The sequence below is a fragment of the Abramis brama genome, assembly GCF_963993115.1.
Source record: "Abramis brama genome assembly, chromosome: 10".
NCBI classification, from domain to species: Eukaryota; Metazoa; Chordata; class Actinopteri; order Cypriniformes; family Leuciscidae; genus Abramis; species Abramis brama.
The window spans coordinates 18,351,913-18,374,586 of record NC_139972.1 but is presented as its reverse complement, the minus strand read 5'-3'; the positions used below and the strand labels follow the sequence as shown (position 1 = coordinate 18,374,586).

Here is a 22,674-nt window from a genome sequence, read left to right as displayed (position 1 = left end):
TTCAAAACAGAGATGAAACTCTATCCCAAGGACTTTTGCTGGGTTTCAAAGCTCAGGAGCATTAAGGATAAGTAAGAGCTAAAGCTAAATCTCACAGTTTTCAGTGGGACCCCAACATAAAAGATTTAAATAACTGTATATTTATATTTACATTTATAATATTTAAACTGAAAAAAAAAAAATAATAATAATGAAATATTGTGATATATTATTACAATTTAAAATAATTGGTTTTCAATTTATTATACTTTAAATGATCATTTATTTCTGTGATTTTCAGGATCATTACTCCAGTCTATCACATGATCCTTTAGAAATCATTCTAATATGATGATTCATTATCAAAGTTGGAAACAGTTCTGCTGCTTAATATTTTTTCATAACCTGTGATACTTTTTTTTAGGATACTTTGATGAATAAAAAGTAAAAAAAAAAAAAAAAAGAAGCAAATGTTTTAAAAATAGAAATCTTTTGTAACAACAATATACACTACTGGTCAGTAATTTGGGGTCAGTAACTTTTTTTCTTTCTTTTTTTGAAATAAATTAATACTTTTATTCAGCAAGGATGTGTTAAATTGATAAAAAGTGATAGTAAAGAAGATTTATATTATTAGAAAATATTTTTTTATTTTGAATAAATGCAGTTCTTTTTAACCTTTTATTCATCAAATATATTAGGCAGCAGAACTGTTTCCAACACTCATAATAAATCAGAATATTTGAATAATTTCTAAAGGATCATGTGATAGACTGGATGTCACATGTGACACTGAAGACTGGAGTAATGATGCTGAAAATTCAGCTTTGCATCACAGGAATAAATTATTCTTTAAAGTATATTCAAATAGAAATATTTTTGATATTTGATCATATTTTTGATCAAATAAACGCAGCCTTGATAAGCATTAGAGACTTCTTTCAAAAATATAAAAAAATCGTAATGTTTCCAAACTTTTGACCTGTACTGTATATATATATATATATATATATATATATATATATATATACAGTATTTTTCACAAATACTGTTCAAAAGTTTAGGTTCAGTAAGATTGTGTAATGTTTTTGAAAGAAGTATTTACTTTTATTATATATATATATATATATATATATATATATATATATATATATATATATATATATATATATATATATAATAAAAGTAAATACTTCTTTCAAAAACATTACACAATCTTACTGAACCTAAACTTTTGAACAGTATTTGTTTATATATACACTGTAAAAAAAATTACATCCCCAAGTCAAAAATTTCAAGTGACCGATAACATCTAAATTTTTCAATTAGTCTGACGTATTATTTCTCATTGAGCCAATGTTAACAGACTATTGCAACAAGAATTTCACTTGGGCCAATTGAAAAATTTAGATGTTATTGGTCACTTGAAATTTTTGATTTGGGAGGGTTAGAAATTTTTTACAGTGTAATTGAGGCATGAAACTCTGAGAACTGATTGGTCCCTTGAACGTCTGTGGCATTAGTCAACCAGACACTACTTCCTAATCCAAGTAACCATATATTTTGTACCCTGTAGCCTGTGATCGCCCTGCTGCGTGATAATAAACACTTCTGTTTACCCTTCTTCCTCCCCAGCACCACCTGCTATACAGGAGTTTTAATATATTCTTGCAGCAGCATGTCCTTTATATGTTATGCATATATTTTTTGATATATAATATAAATCATCAATTAATTTTTGTTTATAGTATAAATATTAACCATTATTATTATAATTTATTTTAAAACTTAAATTTTTTCAATTTGCAATAACAGCTGGAAATTAAACATTTAATTAAATTTAATTAAACACATTATACAAGACAACCATGCATTCACTCGCTTGTGGTAAACAAATAGCGGTGAATTTATTAGTCTGTTTGGACACCCCAAAGGTTCACCTACGTGACAGGCCCCTCCCCCAGCTCTCATTTGTCTCTTGACCCAAACGAGTGGCTTCCAGATGGGACAGTTCCAGCAAAACCTGTGTTACGTTCCAAAGCTTGTTTGAAGAGAGAGCATTGAGCAGCTAGTGTGATTATTTAACTCCTCTCCTAATGGAAACTGTCTTTCCACACAGTCTTCTTTGTGGAAATCCCCAAAGTGTGGGAAGCAAGAAGAGGGTCTTTAGATGACAAAACAAACAAACATGTTTGGACTCATCCTAGGAAAGCATTAGGAACCTCAGAAGTAGCTCAGATCGAAATGAAAGATGAAAGAATATCCACATTTAAACTGCATAATGGAATGGCTGGTGCTCCACTCAAAGCCTGTCTTTACAATACCATGAGTGAGACTTCGTCTTTTCATAATTACAGAACTGAATGTCGCAGGCCTGTGCGTACACATCTGGCTGGCGCTCTATCACGTTGGTCTGTAAATGATTATATCTACTGACACTCTGGTTATAAATAAGATCTCCCCGCTGAGTTTGAAGGAATAGTCATCTGCGGCATGTGAAGTCATTGCTGCAACCATCAATTTGCCATGTATTCCTCGGAAAATTCTTCCAGCGGTGTGGTTTGGGTGCTGCAGGATCATGGGTCCTGATCAGGTGCTGTTGAGTCCTTTGGAGACACAAGACCCCTGGCTTTTTGTGGCAAGAGAAGATGCATTTTATTAAATGGATGGAAAAAGTATGGCATTTCCACGTTAGGTTGCAACAATCCTGGCAAATCCTCCTTTGGAAAATCACAGATTTTCCCATTCTTTCCATACCTATATTATTTCACAGTGGGTGATTATACTCTGCAACCCTCAACCCTCTTTGTTTCCACACTTATTTTTTATTACCAAGCAATAAAGAACAAACTGAAGCCCAGGTGATAACAATGTGCTGATTAAAAACCTGTGTGTGTTCCGATGCAATGGATCTTGGGAGGACTTCTTTAGCACATCAGTAAAGAGAGTTAGGGTTAAAAATCAGCACTATGTTCAGAGTAGGCGTGGATAATCGCAGTCCTATGTGCCGTCTTAAAGCGAAGCCAACATACAGCTGTTGATCTGCTGCCAAACTGCAATCAAGATGCCTTCTGGAGATAAATGCAGAATAGGGAGAGGTAAACACATCTGGCCCAATCTTTCCCAGACAACTTGAGGTTTTCTTTTACTTTTTTAACCCTCAAGTTTTGTTTGGGGTCCCAAGGCATGTTAAACACAAATATTAGCAAAATCACACTTAAGATTTAAAAATCAAATTGGCTTTCCTAGAATAGGAATTTAATAGAATATATAGTAGGCCTATTAGTTATTTTATTTATTTCCAATGTGCTTTTGGGTTCAAACTGACCCAAACAAGGGTACACTGTACACTGTTGAAAAAAAAAAAATACTATCAATAATTTACGACAACATAGGCTGTGCTTTTACACAACTCATCAAAATAAGTTAGCCAATTTTCAGGGATAAACCTTCAATAACATCTCTACTGGGTGGGTTTTGATTATTATGTCAGAGAAATATTTTAAAAGTAAATACTATTTTTAGATTCATATAAAAACAAGAAAGTCCATTTCAACAGAAGTACATGGTTGGTTGTTGGTTTTTTCTGGTGCAAAATAACCATTGAAGCCTTTATTTTTTGGTTTATTTAAAGAACCACCAATTAAAGTGTCCATGGTAGCAGACAAATAAAACCTTTGGAACCTTGTACATAAAAAGTTATGAACTCTTGTGGGACACGTGCAAGCTAAATAAATGTTTCATCACAGTATAATGTAGGGGAAAAGAATAAAGACTAGTCAGAGACTACAATGCTGTCTTGAGAAACACACCATTCATTGTTGCAATTGTTTTTAAGATGATACTAAGATTTCAAATTCATCCCAAATCAGCTTGACCCAGTTGTTTTGAATATGCTGATGAATAGTCTACTGAAGTCACTTCAAACAGTAACATCTTCAAAATACAGAACAGCCGAGGTTGATATGGGTGAAAAATGTAGCAGTCAAATGCTGAGATAAGGCAATTCTCCAAGGACATTGTTGCCAAAATATAAACTTTGCTCTCCTAAATCATGACCGAGGCATGTGTGGCTGCTATGCCTGATTCCTCGGGCATAAATTATGGACACAGTGTAATTTGTGATGTTATGAGCAGTATGATCTCATGCAAAGGGAGGCTTATGGGTCGATCCTGTGAGGAGTCCTCCAGACTTTTCAAGGAAACTAGCTTGTCTGTTCCATCTCCTTGGCCCTGAGGCATATTGTTTTTTTCTCTCTTTTTTTTAAACAAAATATTTATCGCCACATATTATCCGGATTTAACCGTCGGGTTGTTGATGAATCTTGAGATATCCACAGATCCTGTCCCATGATTTCCGTCTGGTTCACAAACGGACAGTTGGTTTTTGTAGTAGGCTAGCCTATCCTGAACGCTTCACCGTTTAGACTGCAAATGACCCGATGAGCACTACAGGTGTTCCCTGTCTGGAAAGTGTGAGGTGTCCTGTAAAAGCTGTCTGTCGAGGAGATTGCGCTTCGACTTTATCTAAGGAATGCCCCTGAAGCCGTGCAGACCTCACAGGAAGAGAATTCTCATTTTGCCTTCTGATATTCTTATCTTTAATACATTTCTATTAGACAACACAATTATATATTAACATAGTTATTAACAGTTTAGAACAGTGGCTTTTAAGATGTGAGTCATGTGGAAACAAGTAGTCCGACCCAAATTAGCAGGTTTTTAAATGAATCCTTACAAACGACTCACAAACTCAGGAATCAGCCTGTTGAATCCTTTCCATGAATCCTTCACTGAACGAACTTACCGAATCTGCAGGGAGAGTTTATGAATCAGCATGTGATTCAGGCTGCTAGTTCCATGTCATTGCATTAGTTCAAGGCGAATAAAAAGGTATTAATGTGAACAGCCATTTTTTAGCGGGTTTTAGGGAATAAGTGGGTCCCATCCAACTCACAAACAAATGACTCTTATGAGCCGGTTCTTTTAACGAATTATCCTCACAAACTTACCGGTTTGAATAAGTCTGATGACTCCTTCCGACAAAGCCCGAATTAACTGACAGAATCCGTCAAAACAGTTCAACTTACTGTCACTGAACTCTTTCCGAGTTAATGGTTTGAATCAGTCTGACAAACACTTCACTGAATGGCACTCACTGAATCATCATATGACTCACTTACTGCAAGTTCCATCATGTTAATGAATCTTTACTGCATTAAAAATAAAAAATAAAAGTTAACTAAAAGAGAATAAATGCATTTTCCACATTCTATTTCAGTACAAAGCTTTTGGTGGGTCTCAAGATGGTGAAAAAGTTTGTGAACAAAGGAAATTAAACATTCTGCTCTGCACTGTTTCTTCCACTAAAGGAAAATGATTCATGCATCTGTGGTGAACTGAAATCTAGACACCCCTCCAAAGGAGAGGCCTCTGACAGCCCAAACACTGACCCTTAGCTCTGGGCCCCTCTAAGAAAACACAGAGAGGAGACGCAGACCGGTGGAGACATATGTGTTTAGAGAAAGATAGTATCTGGAGAGGAAATACAGTAAGAGGGAAGAGTTCTGCAGCTTTGAAGTTTAATAGAGTCTGGATGAGGAATGTCATTAAAGCTCCACTGCTGTCCATTACTGAGTTATGCTTCTAAATTACAAATAGACATACCACGTTTAGTTTTTAAATCTTTTACTTTTGCTAATGTATGCAATTATATTTTATTTTGATTTATTGCTAGTTTATAGCAATATACATACATACATACATATCTGAGTTGTTGCACATGTGACAAATAAACTTTTTGACATAAAATGATTCCATTTAAATTAACTTTTTGAAATATGACACATAGTTGTTGTCACACTATCCTGAAAAACATAAAACTTCAAATGGGATTCATTGGTGGAAATACCCCTAATTAGCAAGAGAGTTTTGTAAACTAATGACAATAAAGGAAAGCACAACAGTGTGGCCCTTTAAAGAGAATCCAAATCACTTTTAATTTGACTTTACAGTTTACACCAAATCGACCGCAGTGCCACAAAGCAGATTTAATCTGTTTTGGAAAAACGTTCCAGGGAACTTATCTCCAAAACGCTTTCACTGACAAACATGGCTTCAAGTTTGACGCTGAACTGATAAATTATACAGATAAGGAGTACAGAGAGAATTTTACTCCAGTCAAATTACCCAGGGGGCTGTTCTTCACACAGATAATGTGTGCTGGTTTCAATTGTGCTTGTTTTCTCTAGAAAACCACAATTGATGTTCACAAGTCACCAAAATATATTTCTCTTCAACATTTACAAACATGTTCCAAGAATTGTTTAAATAATGTACACTATCATTCACAAGTTTGGAGATGGTTTAATGTTTTTTAAAAAGACATTTATTTTGCTTACCAAGGCTACAGTAAAAACAGTACAATTTAAAATAACCGTTTTCTATTTTAATATAGTTAAAAAGTAATTTATATCTGTGATGGCAAAACTGAATTTCCAGCATCATTACTCCAGTTTTCAGTGTCACATGATCCTTCAGAAATCATTCTAATATGCTGATTTGGTGCTCAAGAAACATTTCTTATTATCATCAACGCTGAAAACAGCTGTAATGCTTCATACTTTTGAGGAAGTGTACATTTCAGGTGTAAATTAAAATGTTGAAAATATACAAAGATAGTAAAAAGTTCAAAGTGATCATGTAGAAAATGGTGTCAAATTCTACAATACCAACGAAGTACAGGTAGGTTTGTTATATGACCAAAAAACAGGCTTTTATATGTCTGGGTGTGACTTTCTTTATCGTTTTCAGTTTCCACTCTTGAGAATTTTTCTTTTGTCAACTAATTGCTCTTCTTTTAGTCATCAGAGTGGAAAGCACAAAAGAGCTCTTTACAGAAATATTGCCACCCTGTGACCAGTCAGTAAAGCACAGGCGACACAGAACCTGAAAGTGTCAGAACACAAAAAAACCACATCTTAATAGGTCAGTCTGTGCCTTCTGGGTACAAAACAACTTGAGATTATTTTAGACCCCATTTGTTGATTCTTAATTAGTATGGGAAGGATAAAAGTAATGTTGGGACTTTTTGAAACACTTCAGAGACATAAAGAACACCTCTTCCACTCAAGAGCAGTTAAAAAATACAATCAAAGTATATATATCTCGCATCTAGCTAAAAGCGAGGGTGTGTCTGGATGCATTGGAATCAGAATGAGCGTTGTTTTGATTCAAATAATTCTCTGAAGTGGGTGATGAAACAGGCTTTGATAATCTGTGAACTCAATATGTCACAGTCGAGTGGAGACAAAGCAAGACATGCCAGCAGATGGATATCTGAAAGCTTAAATTGAGGCTCATTAACTAATAGAGGCAACAGGAGGAAGAAATTCAAATCAAATGATGCCATTTATCATGAAAACAAGCCGAAGGCACAAACATATCCAGCGTCTCCAGCCAGGATGGAAAAAGCGTGACTTTAAGAACAGGTTCAGACGTACATGTTCCAGTCTGTGCACCAGGAACAATGACAGACGAACAGCGCTATGTAATTTGTGCATGTGCTTTAGCCCTACGTTTTGGGTCACGTGACTCAAAACCAAGCCTATTTACATACCACTTTCCATTCACCTCTTAAAATCCGCTTTAATTGATAGGTTGCAATGACACACTTTTGCACCCCAGTCCTGTTTCAACAAGTTACGCAGCCCTTAGCGAAGGAAATGTGCCGTGATCTTCATCAATCAAAATTTGCTGATCTATAGAGGAAGACGCCAAACACTGACAGCAAAACATATGAATGATATGATGCGTACAGGCCTAACCTTGTCATAATAGCAAACACATGTGACCTCCTGGTGAGAGTTTTTATTACCACATTGATAAAAGGAGAAAAGAACAGCCAGGAGGCAGAACTCCCACAGACTTTATTGTCTTATTTTGAGGAAGTATTAGAAGCAAACCAGAGTAAATAGGATACAGAGAACGGTGAGAACATGGGGCCACAGGGTAGAAATACTGAGTGTGGTTAGAAGGTATGACTTCTGCAATTTACTCCCCCTCATGTCGTCCCAAATCTGTATGACATTTTTCTTCTGCAGAACACAAAAGAAGACATTTTGAAAAAGGTTTCAACTATTTTTGTCCATGCAATAAAAGTCAATAGGGTCCAAAAAAAACACTAGACCCCATTTTCTGAGGCATTTTTCAAAACATCTTATTTTGTGTTCTGTAGTTATGACATTAAAGGGATAGTTCGCCCAAAAATGATATTTAAGCCATGATTTACTCACCCTCAAGCCGTTCGAGATGCATATGTCAATCTTTTTTCAGACGAACACATTTTCAGTTATTTTAGAATCCTTCACAAAAATAATCCATCTGGCTCCAGGGGGATAAACGAAGGCCTTCTGAGGGTAATCCGTGCGGTTTTGTCGTAAAAATATACATATTTAAAACTTTATAAATGAAAATAACTGGCTTCCGGTGGCGGTCGGTGCGCGTTCACAGAGATGGTTGCTGGCTTATGACGTAGGACGTAACGCAGGAAGCGTCGTGACGTAGACCGAGCGTGACAGGGCAGCCAGAGAGCAGAGCAAAACAAAACTCTACGTTCGCTCTACGTCACGACGTCATTCATCTCCATGAACGCGCGCCGACCGCCACCGGAAGCCAGTTATTTTCGTTTATAAAGTTTTAAATATGTATATTTTTACGACAAAACTGCACGGATTACCCTCAGAAGGCCTTCGTTTATCCCCCTGGAGCCGGATGGATTATTTTTGTGAAGGATGCATGCACATTTTGCGACTTGAATCTGCTGGACCCCATTGCTTCACATTATAACCACTGAAAGATCTAAGACATTTTCTAAAATAACTGAAAATGTGTTCGTCTGAAAAAAGATTGAAATATGCATCTCGAACGGCTTGAGGGTGAGTAAATCATGGCTTAAATATCATTTTTGGGCGAACTATCCCTTTAAGCAAATTATGATAACATTTTCTGTTTAATCCTATCATTTATCCGGATGTTCTAGTGGAAATGCATTGATTTCAAACCTCAATAACCAAATAAACAATGCAAAACACATCTAGTTTGGAAACTCAACCAAAACACTGCAAAAGGAGTTCTCGGGTATCCTTAAAATCTGATATTGTGGTTTACAGTGGTATTGTGCTCACCACAAAACCGCCTAAAATGTGAACTGATATGTTCTAAAAGGAACTCAGGAGAGAAATAGTTGATAAAGGAACAGCATCATATTATGCTGACCTTTAATAATCATCAAAACATTTTTAAAAGGCACTATATGGTTATACGTCATGCTGTAATCTGTTATCTTGCTTTGGGACCACAAAACGTTCAGATGACTACATACTACGTACATGCAATAGAAATGCATGTTTTTGTTGTTGAACACTGTAAATAGAACAAAAAACCAACCAAACAAGATCAAAACTGAAGTGATGAATCTATGCCCATATCAGCCGAAAAGGCTTTTTAACTGATTGATGCCAAAAAGAAAGAATCAGACTGGTCTAGTAGCCTGTTGGTAAGAGGAAGCGACTCGTGATTTCATGAGTCGATCAGGTGACCTTTTAGATTCAGTGGATTCAAACCAGCCGTCGTCAACACCAGCCCAGTGTCTCACAGATCCTCACACCGGAACTCTGTCCACACAGTGCAGACGGACACGGGTCTCCTGAAATTACACAAGAAAACACATCAAACATAGCATCAAGTGCCACTATAAAAAGTACAGATTAAGAAAATACCAGTAAGATGCAAGTAAAGGGAAAAACTTCAAGCGCATAATAGTAAAATGAATGGCTTTTGGAAAGGACAAAACACCGTACTCAGTATATAATGTATCAAGTCAAATACATCAAAACTATATTAAATACTTACACAGTATCATTACAATCGCAGAAGTGCTTATTTCTTCTTCCCTCCTAATGACATATTTTCTGTTTTTTTCTTCTGTGCCTCATTTAACAAAAAACACACCTTTATGTTAGCAAGATGGGACTCTATGATCTCAGATAGTTACATACATTTGCATGTATATTTATAATATACAGATATATTATATAAATGTACACACACACACACACACACACACACATATACACACACACACACACACACACACACACACACACACACACACACACACACACACACACACACACACACACACACACACACACACACACACAGGGTCAAGTGACTATGGAGACTGGAGTATAAGGAATAAATGACATTTGCATTACATACAATAAATGACAAACTATGACCATGAGCTGAGGAGCATTTACCTCGGTCATGGCGTCATCAATTTGCTTCAGCTCCTCATAGTGGTCCCGCGAGTCTCTGAGAGGCTGCACCATAATCTCTTCAATCTGAGGGAACAGCTGAGAGGAAAATATGAGGGTGAGTAAATGGTGTAAAAAGTAAAAGTAACATTTGAATGAACAACAAAGATGACTTATTTCACTCACCTTCATGACAGTTTCAAACATGGGGATGAGGACAAACTTAATGAAGCCAATCTGGGCTGTGGGCTTGGTGACTTTTTCTCTGTCCATGAAGGCTGCCACAGGAAGCCCCTCAGATTTCTCTCTATCACTCTGAACAAAGACAAGACAGCATAAACAAACCCACGTCACTGTAGAGCAATTACAACACAAGTTGGAGAGTCAGCAAACCTGCATGAAGTATTCCTCCAGCAGACAATCCACCCACGGCTCTGCCACCTCTGTAGGCCTGACTTCATTGGAAATGTCACAACATTTGATAAGGACCATCTTCAGCTGAACACGTGACAAACAACAAATATTTACTTTACTTGTCAAACTTAACTAGTCAAATTCATGCCAAATCCCTGCTGAAAAACACATTTTTCTACTGGTCTTAGCAGGTCTAGCCAGTCGTTATGCTGGTGTAACTTTTCGACAAGCAGGTCTCTAAAGTCTAAACAGCAAAAATGTGCCCCAAACCCCTCTTAAACCGACCAGCAAACCATCATAGACTGGTTTAAGATGTGTTTTTGGCAGGGAGGGTGTACGGTACATACACAAGTCACATGCTCCTCATTGGTGAAGTCAAAGCTGTCCACTTTGAGCTTGAACGAGTCCAGAATCTCACCATGCCTGGCCATATCCGTGGCCAAAATCAGTGTGATGATAGCCTGCCAATACATTGTCATATAATAAACACATATACATATATAGAAATTCCTTTAAAATATAAGAATGTTTACTGCAAAACAATGACCTTGGGGCCATTCACGCAGAATGTGTTTTTGTGTTCCAATGCTTTTCCATTGTTTTTTCTATGTGCTTTTAACAGGTGCTAGACAGTCGTCTTTGATGGTTGTGCTTACGTCTTTTGCACAATTAGCGTAGAGGTGTCGCAATATATCGATATTGACGATAACAATGATATTTAAAAATATATATTTTGATATTGTGTTAATACTACACATACGATAATCCACGGCAGTAACTATCTGGTTGACAATCTATCATAGTAGATGGCAGTAGTGCACCTTAACAATATGATACCATCATAACATTTAAAAAAGAAAACAACAACACAGTATAGCTGCTACTGCCACACAAAATCATGTTGGAGGATATGAGAGGAAAGCGAGACACTCTAGCCGCCCGGAAAAAGTTAGCTCGCCAGTATGGGAGTTTTTTGGATTCTGTAAAAAAGACGGGATGCAAGACACCCCAGTCTTCTGCAGGAAGTACAGATCAGCAGGAAGTTATTTTTGTACACTTATGTACAGTTTTGGTTACAATTATTTCCACCTCCCTACACTATTTTGAGTGCGAATCATTGGCCAAAAAAGAGAAAAAACAAAATAGACAAAGTTAAAGGGACAGTGTGTAGTTTTTTAGGTATTTTATTATCTAAAATCAATATTTTTATTCTCAAATATGTCCTCAATGGTGTACAAATACCTCTGCCAATGATCTGACTTATCCTCGTAAACGAAGAATTTATTATCTTTACATACATGGGACGGGTAGGTCCACGGAGGCTTCCATGTAGTTCCGCCATCTTGAAAAACTATAATAGCAGAGAGGGACAAAAAGTACTAGGCCAACGCGTTTTCACAACGCGTTTTCGTTCAGAGCCAGCGTGACGCGACGTGACTGAAACCAGCAGAAACGGAGGAGCAGAGCAGTGAGAGGCAGTGAGAGGCGGTTGTCACTGCCGCGGCAAGTTTAAAAGACTGCACCGTACGGTTATTAGTCACCGGATAAGGAGTCCTCGTCGTCGAAAAAGTCCAAAGTAGACCGTAAAAACGAAACGTGACCGGAGATTACAAAAAACAAGGGTTAATGTCGGGATAGCTTTTTCCAGGTGGAAAGAGCTAATGCAGGAGAAAGCTTTCAAAAGAGACGCTGAAGTTGCCTGCTTTCTTCTCGACAGGTAAGTCAATGTTACGGTCTTACAAGCTTTTTTTCATTGCTTGGTTGTGTAACGTTACTTTATTATATAGACAGACAGTAGAACTCGATGAAGTGCTATTAGAAGACATCCTGTCATAGCTTTATGGTACGTAACGGCTACCGTAGATGCAACACGCATTTGAAAAAGCAAGGCGCTGGAGAGCACTATTCGTTTGAATGCAAAATACAATTTCACCACTAGATGGGAGAAATTCCTACACAATGTCCCTTTAAAGATGAATTTGACCGATAATATTATTTATTTTTCTTTTTTCAAAATGTTCTTTCAATTTTGCGATTATGTCATTATTGCAAATTGTTTTTACTACGAAAATCACGTAGTAAAAACCTGATGTCGTGACAGCACTAATCTTCCGGTGTTCTAAAAACACAAAGCTCAAGTTAAAAGAGGTTCCTCTTTTTAAATAAAAAATAATCTTGAGACTTTTTTCTCTCTTCATTTCACTGCCCTGTCTCACATTTTTAAATGCAAAAATGCGTTCTGTGTGAACTGACCCTTAGATTCCTTAAATGTGAGCTGATATTTATACCTGTCGGATCTGTTTAAAGGCCTCTGGGTCCACGTTGGCAAATATGTTACACTCCGGCAATGAGAGTATCTGGAAGGCCACAGCACAATGGTGATTCTCTAGAGGCGAGATGTCATTGTAGCGCACTGCCAACTCAGTGCGAGCATTGATTTGATACCTGCATAATAAATTAATGCGCTAGATTATCTCTTCATATGTCATGTGAAATGGTTACTCAGATAAACAGCACAGATATAGGACTGTAAAATTGTCATCACGAACATGCAGGCAAATACCTGGGTACACCTGTATGTTTTTTATGAGAACTGACTCGAGAGCTTAATTATACAGAAGCAAAGATCTTACGTGTTGTTGTATCCAGGGTGGTCTAAGTCGTGACACACGGCAGCAGTCATTAAAATGCCCAGATCTGTCAGTGTCAGCTTTTCCTGTGGGCCACACACACACAGGTTTCCACTTTTACTCTTCCACAGTAATTGCTGTACTAATTGCTACTTATGTAACATTCTCACCTGGAGGTTGCAGAGGTGGATCATGCCATACATCATCTGACTCACGCAGAAACAATGGCGGAAATTATGGAACGGGTTGCTACGGTAATTTTCCTGAATGCCCAGCTGAGAACATATAAAAAGTTTGGGGAACATCAGAGCTGTTAAACTGGAAAATTCTGCGGAAATAATTTTAATTTCTACAATTATACTAATTTTCTTACCAGCCAGCGTTTGAGAGTAATCGGGTTCATATTAAACTCCTTCACAAGGCCTAAGTCATGGTACATGTACTCCAGGCAGCTCAGCATCTGATGAATAAACGGTAAACCATGAAAAAAGAGCATGCATGCTTCATTTCATCTCTAAATGCACTGTATATCTCACCAAGTTAGACTTACTTCATTGTGCTCCCAGTGCCAAACATCAAAGGTTGGTTTCTTCAGCGCTTCAATGGTCTCCTGAGAAAGCGTGTACTGAGGAAATCAAGACTAATAGGGATTAATTCACATAGAGAAAGACAAAATGCTCTCCCGCAGGGCCCATTATTCAATCAAAGCACGTCATAAAACTTTAAAGCACCTTTGGGTAGCTGGGGACGTCACGTCTAGGAGTTAATTTCATTCCATCGTCTAAGAAATTGTATTTGCATGGACAATTCACTCTAAAAGGAGAGTGGTGGATTAGTCATTTAGATACATTTATGTTTCTACTTTTGAAAACAGCCGCATGATGGCGGCTCTAGATGGATAAGCAGATAGATTGTCACGCTTGCTTTGATTTTCTTTGGAAAATGTTTTCTTTCATTTACCTTCCTCCTGCTCTGGATGTCATCTCATCTCTCAGTTTCTTCAGGTCGTTTTTGCACCTTTCAATCTCCACGACCTTCAAACCCTCCACTGTATAGAAAATCAAAATAATAGGAAGAGTGTTTTTTAATTGTGTTGCTATGGTATTCTGATTGTTTGTAGTGAAGCTGTTTTTTTTTTTGCATTGCTATGCAGTTGCTAGGGTGTTCTGGGTGTTTTTATCATACTGTAGATATGTATACGTATGCCACATTCGACCATTTCTTGGAACGGCCAGCATGTTGTCACTCACAGTAAGAATCAATGATGCCACAACATTGCACAGCTTGTGGTTATGAAACCGCAGAGATTTAAATTCGCCTTCGTCTTGTTGTATTGTTACTTTAGCAAAATCATCTGCTGAAGTCTATTGCAGATATAGATATTCATACATGCATCTAACTGTGGTTGCAGACGCTCAGCCAATTTGCCCTCGAATATTCACGGAATGGCTTTGACTGTTCCAATATGGCGGACGGCTTACATATAGCTGCCCAAAGAAACAGCCGCTAATGAGGCATCTATATTAAGCGTAGCATCAGTTCTGGCAGGTCACGTTAGTCAACTCGCATCAGCTGACTCACAGCTGATCCACGTCTACCTATAGGAATACAACATCTATCACTGTATACACAAGCTCCTTCAGTATTATCAACAGCTATCGTGTTTCTCAGGAGCTAATTCCCTCCTCCATCCCCAGCTCCTCCTCTCGTCAGTCAGGATTTGGCATTCTGATTCCCCCTGAATCAGACTAAAATTCTCGAATTATGTTGTACATTAAAATTAATTCATGATATCTGCAATACATTCATGTTGGTTCTGTTCTGTTTACCCAAAGGGGGTTATTGCTGCTCTCCCTGAAATTAGCATGAGCAAATTAGCATGAGAACACAATTCCAAAATAGTGCCGGTGGGAGTGGAAAGTTCTGTGCATGATCTACTGGCGACACGCAAATTAAAGAACACAGATACAGCCGGATCATTTCCATAATGACCAATGCAATCTACCAAGAGCAGCGCAAATTAGCGTCTGGTTTAAGACATGTTTTTTTGGGGGTGGTAAATAATGGTGCAAATACCAGTAAATTGACTAGCGCAAACCTTAGTAAATCACCTTGCATGATTCATTTAAATACTCTCCTCCCATAAATTTTGCATCTGAAAGGGAAACTCCTACAAATCCATATGCAATAAGGTCAGCCGCAAAAATAACAAGTAATAACAAATAATAAGTTCTAGTTTTTTAACGCCAAAAGAGGGTTTGCGCTGGCGCAAGCTCTTAGTAAATCTGGCCCTTAGTGTTTTAAAATCTGTTTAGATGTTAAAAGTCATGTAGTGTGTTCCAGACTTAACTCTAAATCTGAGCAACAATAAAATCAGATAAAAAAAAAAGATAAACAGCAAACCGTAACACTGTCATTACATACATTCTACTCTCTTCTCCAGCATAGCCAGTCTGTTGGTCACTTCCGTTTTCAGTTCGTTAATCCTGAATGCTCTGCAGAGAGAAGAACAAAATTTTTTGGCTGGTTTTAGTACAGAAACATTCCGGTAATAGAGTTTCATCTCCAGTCCATGGGAAAACAAACATGTCCGTTACCTGCTGAACTGCTCTGCTATCTGGGAGATCACATTCTGAAACATATCTTCCTTTTCTGTGGAGTTAAATACACAGGCTATAAATCAGGGCAGAACAAATCTTGACTCGAAACAATATAATGAGTGAATGTAGATCTAGGATATGAGTAAGAGTCAAACACTGTGACAAACAGTGAAAAATGATGCACGTTACCTCCCAGCTGGCCGGTAGACAAAGGAATGACTTTGTACAGGGAGCTAAAAGGACAAAATGGGCTCATTAACTGACAGATCAAACTGAAAATTATCATAACTGCTTATACAAACAACAAGGGCCAGGCTGCATTTTACTTGGGGGTGTTGGTGGGCATTGTGGGATCAATAGACACGAAAGCACCTTCAGGGTTCACAATCATTATAGCAGTGTTCCTACAGATAGAAGAAAATAAAAAGTGAAATTAGATGGATTTATGATGTTAACCACTGAACATGTTGTCCACTACAGAGAACTTCATTCTCAACCAATGCAGGTTTTGATTAGTGGTGATATCAGTGATATACAGACCTAGGGATGTTGGAGGAGGAACACAGCAGTTCTTTGATATCACATGGGCTGCAGTGACGACTGAAAAGCACCTATGAGGGACAAATAAGGGTGTGTTAGCAATATTATGTCTGTATTTGTCGTCATACTACCTGTACTACAATGAGAAACACTGCAACCCAACTCTAATATGTATCCTGTAATAAAAATTGTGAAATGTCATTGAAAATGTTGTGGGATTTTAAAGCAAAGAACTTTAAAATAAAACTGTGGTGTCATCCCACTGGAAAGAAAAAAATCTTATAGGCAGCATGACATTAAATTGAGACTTTGGTGTAAGTCTCCTCTTTCTCTGGTTCTTTCATTGCCAAAAACATCCTAGTAATCTGACATGCATCTCCTCTAGAGTTTTACTCTTAACACTTTACTCAGATTTGCAAAGACACCAGTTTGCAATAAAAAGTCAGAGCCTATAATATATAATCAAACATCATATGCTTCAACTTTGCTATCCACATAATCATAATGCCATCTCATTTGTCTTTTTTTTTTGTCAAACTTCATTCAGAACTCCAAATCCAAATCCAAATGAAATGTTCCTCTGGGGTTACACAAATTATGAGAGTTATAATTTGAAATAAACAAATTATATTTAAAATATATGTTAGAATTTACACACTACCGTTCAACAGTTTGGGGTCAGTAAGACTTTTATTTAAAGAAATTAATATTTTTATTCAGAAAGGACACATTAAATTGATCAAAAGTGTCAATAAAGAAAGACATTTATAATGTTACAAAAAATTTGAAATAAGTGGTCTTATATGTAATAAAAGAATTTCATACTGTACAAACCTGCATTTTGTGACAAAAATAATCTTAATGAGTTTCTAGAATATGTAAAACATTTTTCATCAATCATGGATAATAATGTGAGTACTTCAGAGTATGATTGAGCATCTGTGAGTTTCATATGTAGAATAACACTCTGTAAATTGGACTTAAACACAACCATTAACAGCACTTCAGCCATTCTCTTGGAAACAACAGGAGAAAACAAAGTGTCACAACAGCATGCAATGTCAGTCACACCTGCGGAACAGCTCTTCAGCTTTATTTTTAACCTGTGCACACTGATCTCCCAGCACTCCTCTTGACAGATGAACTAGTACCACGATAAACTGCTAAACATCTTGTTTAAAGGTTTAGAGTCAGCATTTTAGAGACAGATATTAGAGACAGACCGATACACCAGCCAGGCCCATTTGGCCTTTTCGAGCAATTTTTCTTTTCTGTATTTTTTCACTAAATATTTAGTAAATATTTTATAAAATAAGTGTTCATTTAATTGTAGTAATTGTGTGTACATTTCATTGAATTAAATTTCAGTAACACTGAATAGTCAACACTATATTGGTATTACTGTTGTCAGTGAAAACCCCATGTTGGTCAGCCACCAGTAGTAATCCATAATCTCATGACAACCACTAACTTACATCCTTGAGTTTAAATTCAGATAAACATGAGTTCCTTAAAACACTGAAGACACTCACCTTCTGCACTTTGCCATCTACATCCAAATAGATGGTTTTGGAAGTGTAGTAGGAGGAGCCAGACCCCATGCTGACTGAATGAACTGTGAGATCCACCTGTCCGGGTACCCTTACCAGGAGCAGAACCACCAAGACCAGCTCTCAAAAGTTCCACAGTGAAATGTCCTCTGCAAATAAACATATAAAGAATGACTTTCACATCTACAGTAGAGTCTTTTAAGTCTTAAACCCTTTAGTCTAGTACTTTCAACCAAACAAATAAACAGTGATCGAAGCATCAGTTAACCCTTCATATTGTGTTCCTCAAGACCCTCCTCTAGTGAGGAGCTACAGGGTCAAAAAGCAGTGTGACACTTTGCTTAACCAAGCATCAAACAATTAAAAAACATTTTTTGTTTTATTCATTCAATGAGTCAATGGGGTCCAATATTGTTTGGACAAAACTAATCTTAAAAGAAAATTCTGAATAAAACATTTTTTTTTTATTCAGACAATGAGTCAATGGGGTCCAATGTTGTTTGGACAAAAATAAAATAAAAATTATTTTTTTATTCTTTAAAAATAAAGAGTAAATAAAGATATTTTTCATTTGAATATTCTCATAAATGCACATCGGTTTCTTTAACTAAAAGTAAAAATTCAATACAATCCTGTCAAGTTCACAGAACACACTTTATAGTGCACATCAGTGCATAAATGCAACTTTAAATTTACTCTGCACCTCAATTATCATGGCAAACAGACATAGTGTCACCTGAGACTTTCTTGGAAACTTTCTTGAAGTACGGCAGGCCACGTTTATTTCTGACCATGCAACATCTGTATGTAATGAAATGTTCTATTCGTATAGCATTGCAGATAGAATGTTTGAGTCAGAAAATAGCAGTCTTGCCTGTGCGCCGTCAGCAGCTCCCGCTTCTCCCCGCGTTCCCAGACGTCCCAGGTGCTCAATGGAGCCAAATACAGCAAGTGAGCAAGAGAAACCTGTGGGCATTGAAGGACCTGAATATAATTGTCACTCTCACCGTTGTCAGGGGGAACAGTTACTACGGCGAAAAAGTGCCCAACCCCCTTGATGTCTGTTGTAATCATTTAATTTAGTCCATTCATTGTCCATCTCGCTTAATTTAGCAGCCCACCCCAAAGTCTATATTTACGTCTGATGATGGCCCATTGTGTAAAATCCAGCTTTAACGCTTGAACATGATGAGATGCATGAGTCTTTAGTGGAAAAAAAATTAGAAACGCGTATAGAAAACTAAGATCTTTGAGGTCAAGCTGTAGCAATTACTATAAAATCGAGAATGTGCAGACGTAACTGGTGGTGAACACAATGACATTTCTGTCATCGTAATGTGCCTTACAGCCTCCTGTGTCCACTCAGAGCAACATATGTTCTGGTCAGCTGAGGAAAGGACAAAGGGCATGTATGTAATCACTTGAAACACTTAAAGACAGACATTTTTAACACGCATAACACAATGAAAATTTCTGGCTCGGTCAGGTTTGCAATGAAGAAGTGACGTTGTTGGCATGTGTGGCTGGATCATTAACAGCCCTGACAAACTAGGGATGGAAGTGTGAACAGTAGAGACAAGCGCAAACCTGTTCTCAGCCTCCTTGCTCTTTGATCTCATCCCCGAGGGGCCAGAAAAGCTTCCAACGTCTCATGTGCCGTTGACTACACTCCACAGCGGAAACAGATTAGCAGCCTGGGCCGCCCAGAGGGGCTGTTTTACTGCTGACAAAAGGGCACGATTTTGATCAGAACAGGAGACTGGATAGGGCTAATGTGGTTGATAAGAAATCAAAATTGCTTTTCTAAACCATTTGGCCTATGGTTAGGGTTAGTTCATGTCTAACTTTTTACAAAAGGCAGGTTAAAAGGGACCTGCGCAAAAAGGCATACATTTAAAAGCTTACGCAACTAGGTGAGAAAGAAAATCACACCTCAGGTAATCAGAAATGCATGGGCTCTCTGCTAATCATGGGACAAAGGAGAGGAGTCCAGTCATATTTCAATAATAAAGGATCTAAGGGGAAGGCATTATCCTAATAATAAAAGGCTTTACGGTTGTTCAGTTTATGGATGTGTGTCCGGGGAAGATCTGGGCTGGAATATGGAAAACTCCTCCATTAGGGTCCTTTCATCTTCTCCTTTTGCTTTTCAGCATCCTTAATGTTTCACCCGCTCTCTGTTTTTGGAACTGCTGGAAAGTCTTCTCGAAGGATTCAAATTATCTGAGAAAAACAAAACCACACTGTACTGACTCAAAATCCACACAAAACATGACGAACGACTAATAATTGAGCAGAGTGAAGCATTTTTCCTCCAAAGGCCGGCTGCCTGATAATGTTGAAGTCAGTCCTGTTGGTTTTAAGCACATGATTTCACAATATTCTTTACTAACTATAGAAAAGGTTAAATATTTTTTTAATCCTACTGCATTTAAAATCAGACATTCTGATTTTTTTCTTTTTCTGGTCTGATTAGAGTATCTACTCCAAAATGTTCCCATGAGCCTTTTGATTGCACCATTCTGCATAATCACCACTTACACACAACACTTTTCACCAAGTCAAGTACTAGCGTACATAAGCAAAAGAAGAGTGCTAGAACTGCTAACCCTCGAGTGTAAGATAAAGCAAATCTAATGTCAAAAAATTAAATAAATCAGTTAAGAGCTTTGGTGAAGTTAATAGAATATAACTCAGATATTAATAACATCATCCTTAACCAGACAGCTACTGTATCTCAGGTAACTGCTGCACATTCATACTCATCCTTATGCATTTGAAAACAATGTGAATGTGCTATTTATGGAGCTATTCTATTTTCTGTTTTGTTATTGTGAAAATAAAGTCTTAAGCATTACAAAGCCTGACATCTGATTTGTTGACTGATCACACAGCTAATGTTTGACAGTGTGACTAGTTGTCTAACTGCATGTTAGATGTGCTCAACAAATTAACAATGCATTATTAACTCATATGTTGCTCACTATAATATTTGGCTATATATTGTATTCATGGTTTGTCAAATTTGTCAACATCCTATATTTAAATGGAAGCCAGAGCGAATGTAAAATGCCCTTGTGTAAATTTTATCAAATGCACATTCCATTGGTGACAGCAGACTAAAAGATATAACACACTCATCACTTCATAAAATGTCACCAAAACCATTAATCCCATATAAATATGTAACTTCAGGCATACACAATAAATATATGATATTTTGTGTTTATAACCATCAATTTCATTTTTATGATCCTCCCTTCCCCCATAAAAAGCATGTAATAATAATAACCATAAAAAAGCATGTAATAATAATAATAATAAAAAAACATTTTAAAAGTACAAAAAAACTTAGTTACAAATCCAATCCAATTGTTACATCTAAATAGGCCTACTTTATATCTTAGCTCACCTGTCCATCAAATGCTGGACAGTGGTAAATAGGGTTTTCAACTTCTATCAAAGGAAGGTAAGATCTTGGTTCTTTATAGAAAAATAAAGGAGCACTCAAAATATTTGCACTGTACCACATAGTGTCGCATAACCTTTTTATGTACAATTAAAGTTTAAAAAGAAAGAATATATGGCACTTAATTACACATATTACAGATAATTTAGAAAACTGGGCTGTAAAGGGTAACAGAGGTAGTAACGTTAACCCTTTCACGCATAGTGGTCACTACAGTGGACAGCTATTAAAAATGCATTTTCTTGAATTTGCACGGATTTTTATGGCAAAGTTGCACATCAGCCTCTTCATTGGACCCTTGTGCATCATCCTATAAATTGCAACCAAGTGGCAAGCCTTTGTATTTCGATTTTTTCCCCCTCCAAACCAAGATGGCCAAGGGTCAGTAAGACATGCCAAGTTGCTCCGGAATATCCACCCATTCCTTCTATCCTAGGAGACTCTTGTAGGTAAAAAAAATATTGCAGCATCAAGCAATATCTAATGAGTCATATCACAGTAAAATTTTCCAAGTTTTGATTTTAGATTGAGAGAAAACTCTGATTAATCACATGTCCACTGTAGTGGACGTCATGCATCAACTGCTATATTTCAGCTACAATTCATAATTATAATGTGAATATTGTTTTTGAAATTTAAAATTTAAAAACTTAATCTGCAGTGACTTTTTTTACTGTAAATAAATGTATTTGTATTATTAGAAAGTAATTTTCATTGACATCGAAAAAAGTCATGTGATTACATATGTATGACACTTGTAATGCATTACTTTATTTGTTAGATCAAAAAGTAATCTGATTTCGTAATGCACGTTATTGTAATGCGTTTTTTTACTCATAACATCAAAAAGTAATCTGATTACGTAATGCATGTTACTTGTAATGCGTTTCTTTACTCATAACATCAAAAAGTAATCTGATTACATAATGCATGTTACTTGTAATGCGTTTCCTTACTCATAACATCAAAAAGTAATCTGATTATGTAATATGCGTTATTGTAATGCGTTTCCTTACTCATAACATCACAAAGTAATCTGATTACGTAATGCATGTTACTTGTAATGCGTTTCTTTACTCGTTACATCAAAAAGTAATCTGATTAGGTAATGCACATTACTTGTAGTTAATTACTTGTTAGATCAAAAAGTAATCTGATTAGGTAATGCATGTT

General features: G+C 36.9%; 1 protein-coding gene across 1 annotated transcript; it reads right to left on the bottom strand.

Annotated features, from left to right (window-relative positions):
* Nucleotides 1-8,468: 8,468 nt before the first annotated feature.
* On the bottom strand, nucleotides 8,469-18,178 carry pde9ac (phosphodiesterase 9ac). The gene is made up of 19 exons (XM_084126564.1): nucleotides 18,015-18,178; nucleotides 16,483-16,553; nucleotides 16,269-16,346; nucleotides 16,132-16,175; nucleotides 15,940-15,994; nucleotides 15,767-15,837; nucleotides 14,303-14,390; nucleotides 14,074-14,155; nucleotides 13,893-13,967; nucleotides 13,716-13,802; nucleotides 13,513-13,617; nucleotides 13,346-13,428; nucleotides 13,001-13,157; nucleotides 11,060-11,173; nucleotides 10,692-10,796; nucleotides 10,485-10,613; nucleotides 10,302-10,397; nucleotides 9,892-9,969; nucleotides 8,469-9,685 (listed from the first exon to the last, which is right to left on the bottom strand). Exons 1-18 carry the CDS (start codon nucleotides 18,081-18,083, stop codon nucleotides 9,919-9,921), a joined length of 1,560 nt encoding a protein of 519 aa, XP_083982690.1. The 5' UTR covers nucleotides 18,084-18,178; the 3' UTR covers nucleotides 8,469-9,685; nucleotides 9,892-9,918.
* Between the last annotated feature and the right edge of the window lie 4,496 nt (nucleotides 18,179-22,674).

Coding starts and splice junctions, on each gene's coding strand:
- pde9ac (XM_084126564.1), bottom strand. CDS start 18,083: ATGGGGTCTGGCTCCTCCTACTACACTTCCAAAACCATCTATTTGGAT. Junction 13,803..13,892: donor GGCACTGGGAGCACAATGAA/GTAAGTCTAACT, acceptor TTTATTCATCAG/ATGCTGAGCTGCCTGGAGTA. Junction 10,398..10,484: donor TGTTTGAAACTGTCATGAAG/GTGAGTGAAATA, acceptor TTTTCCTCTCAG/CTGTTCCCTCAGATTGAAGA.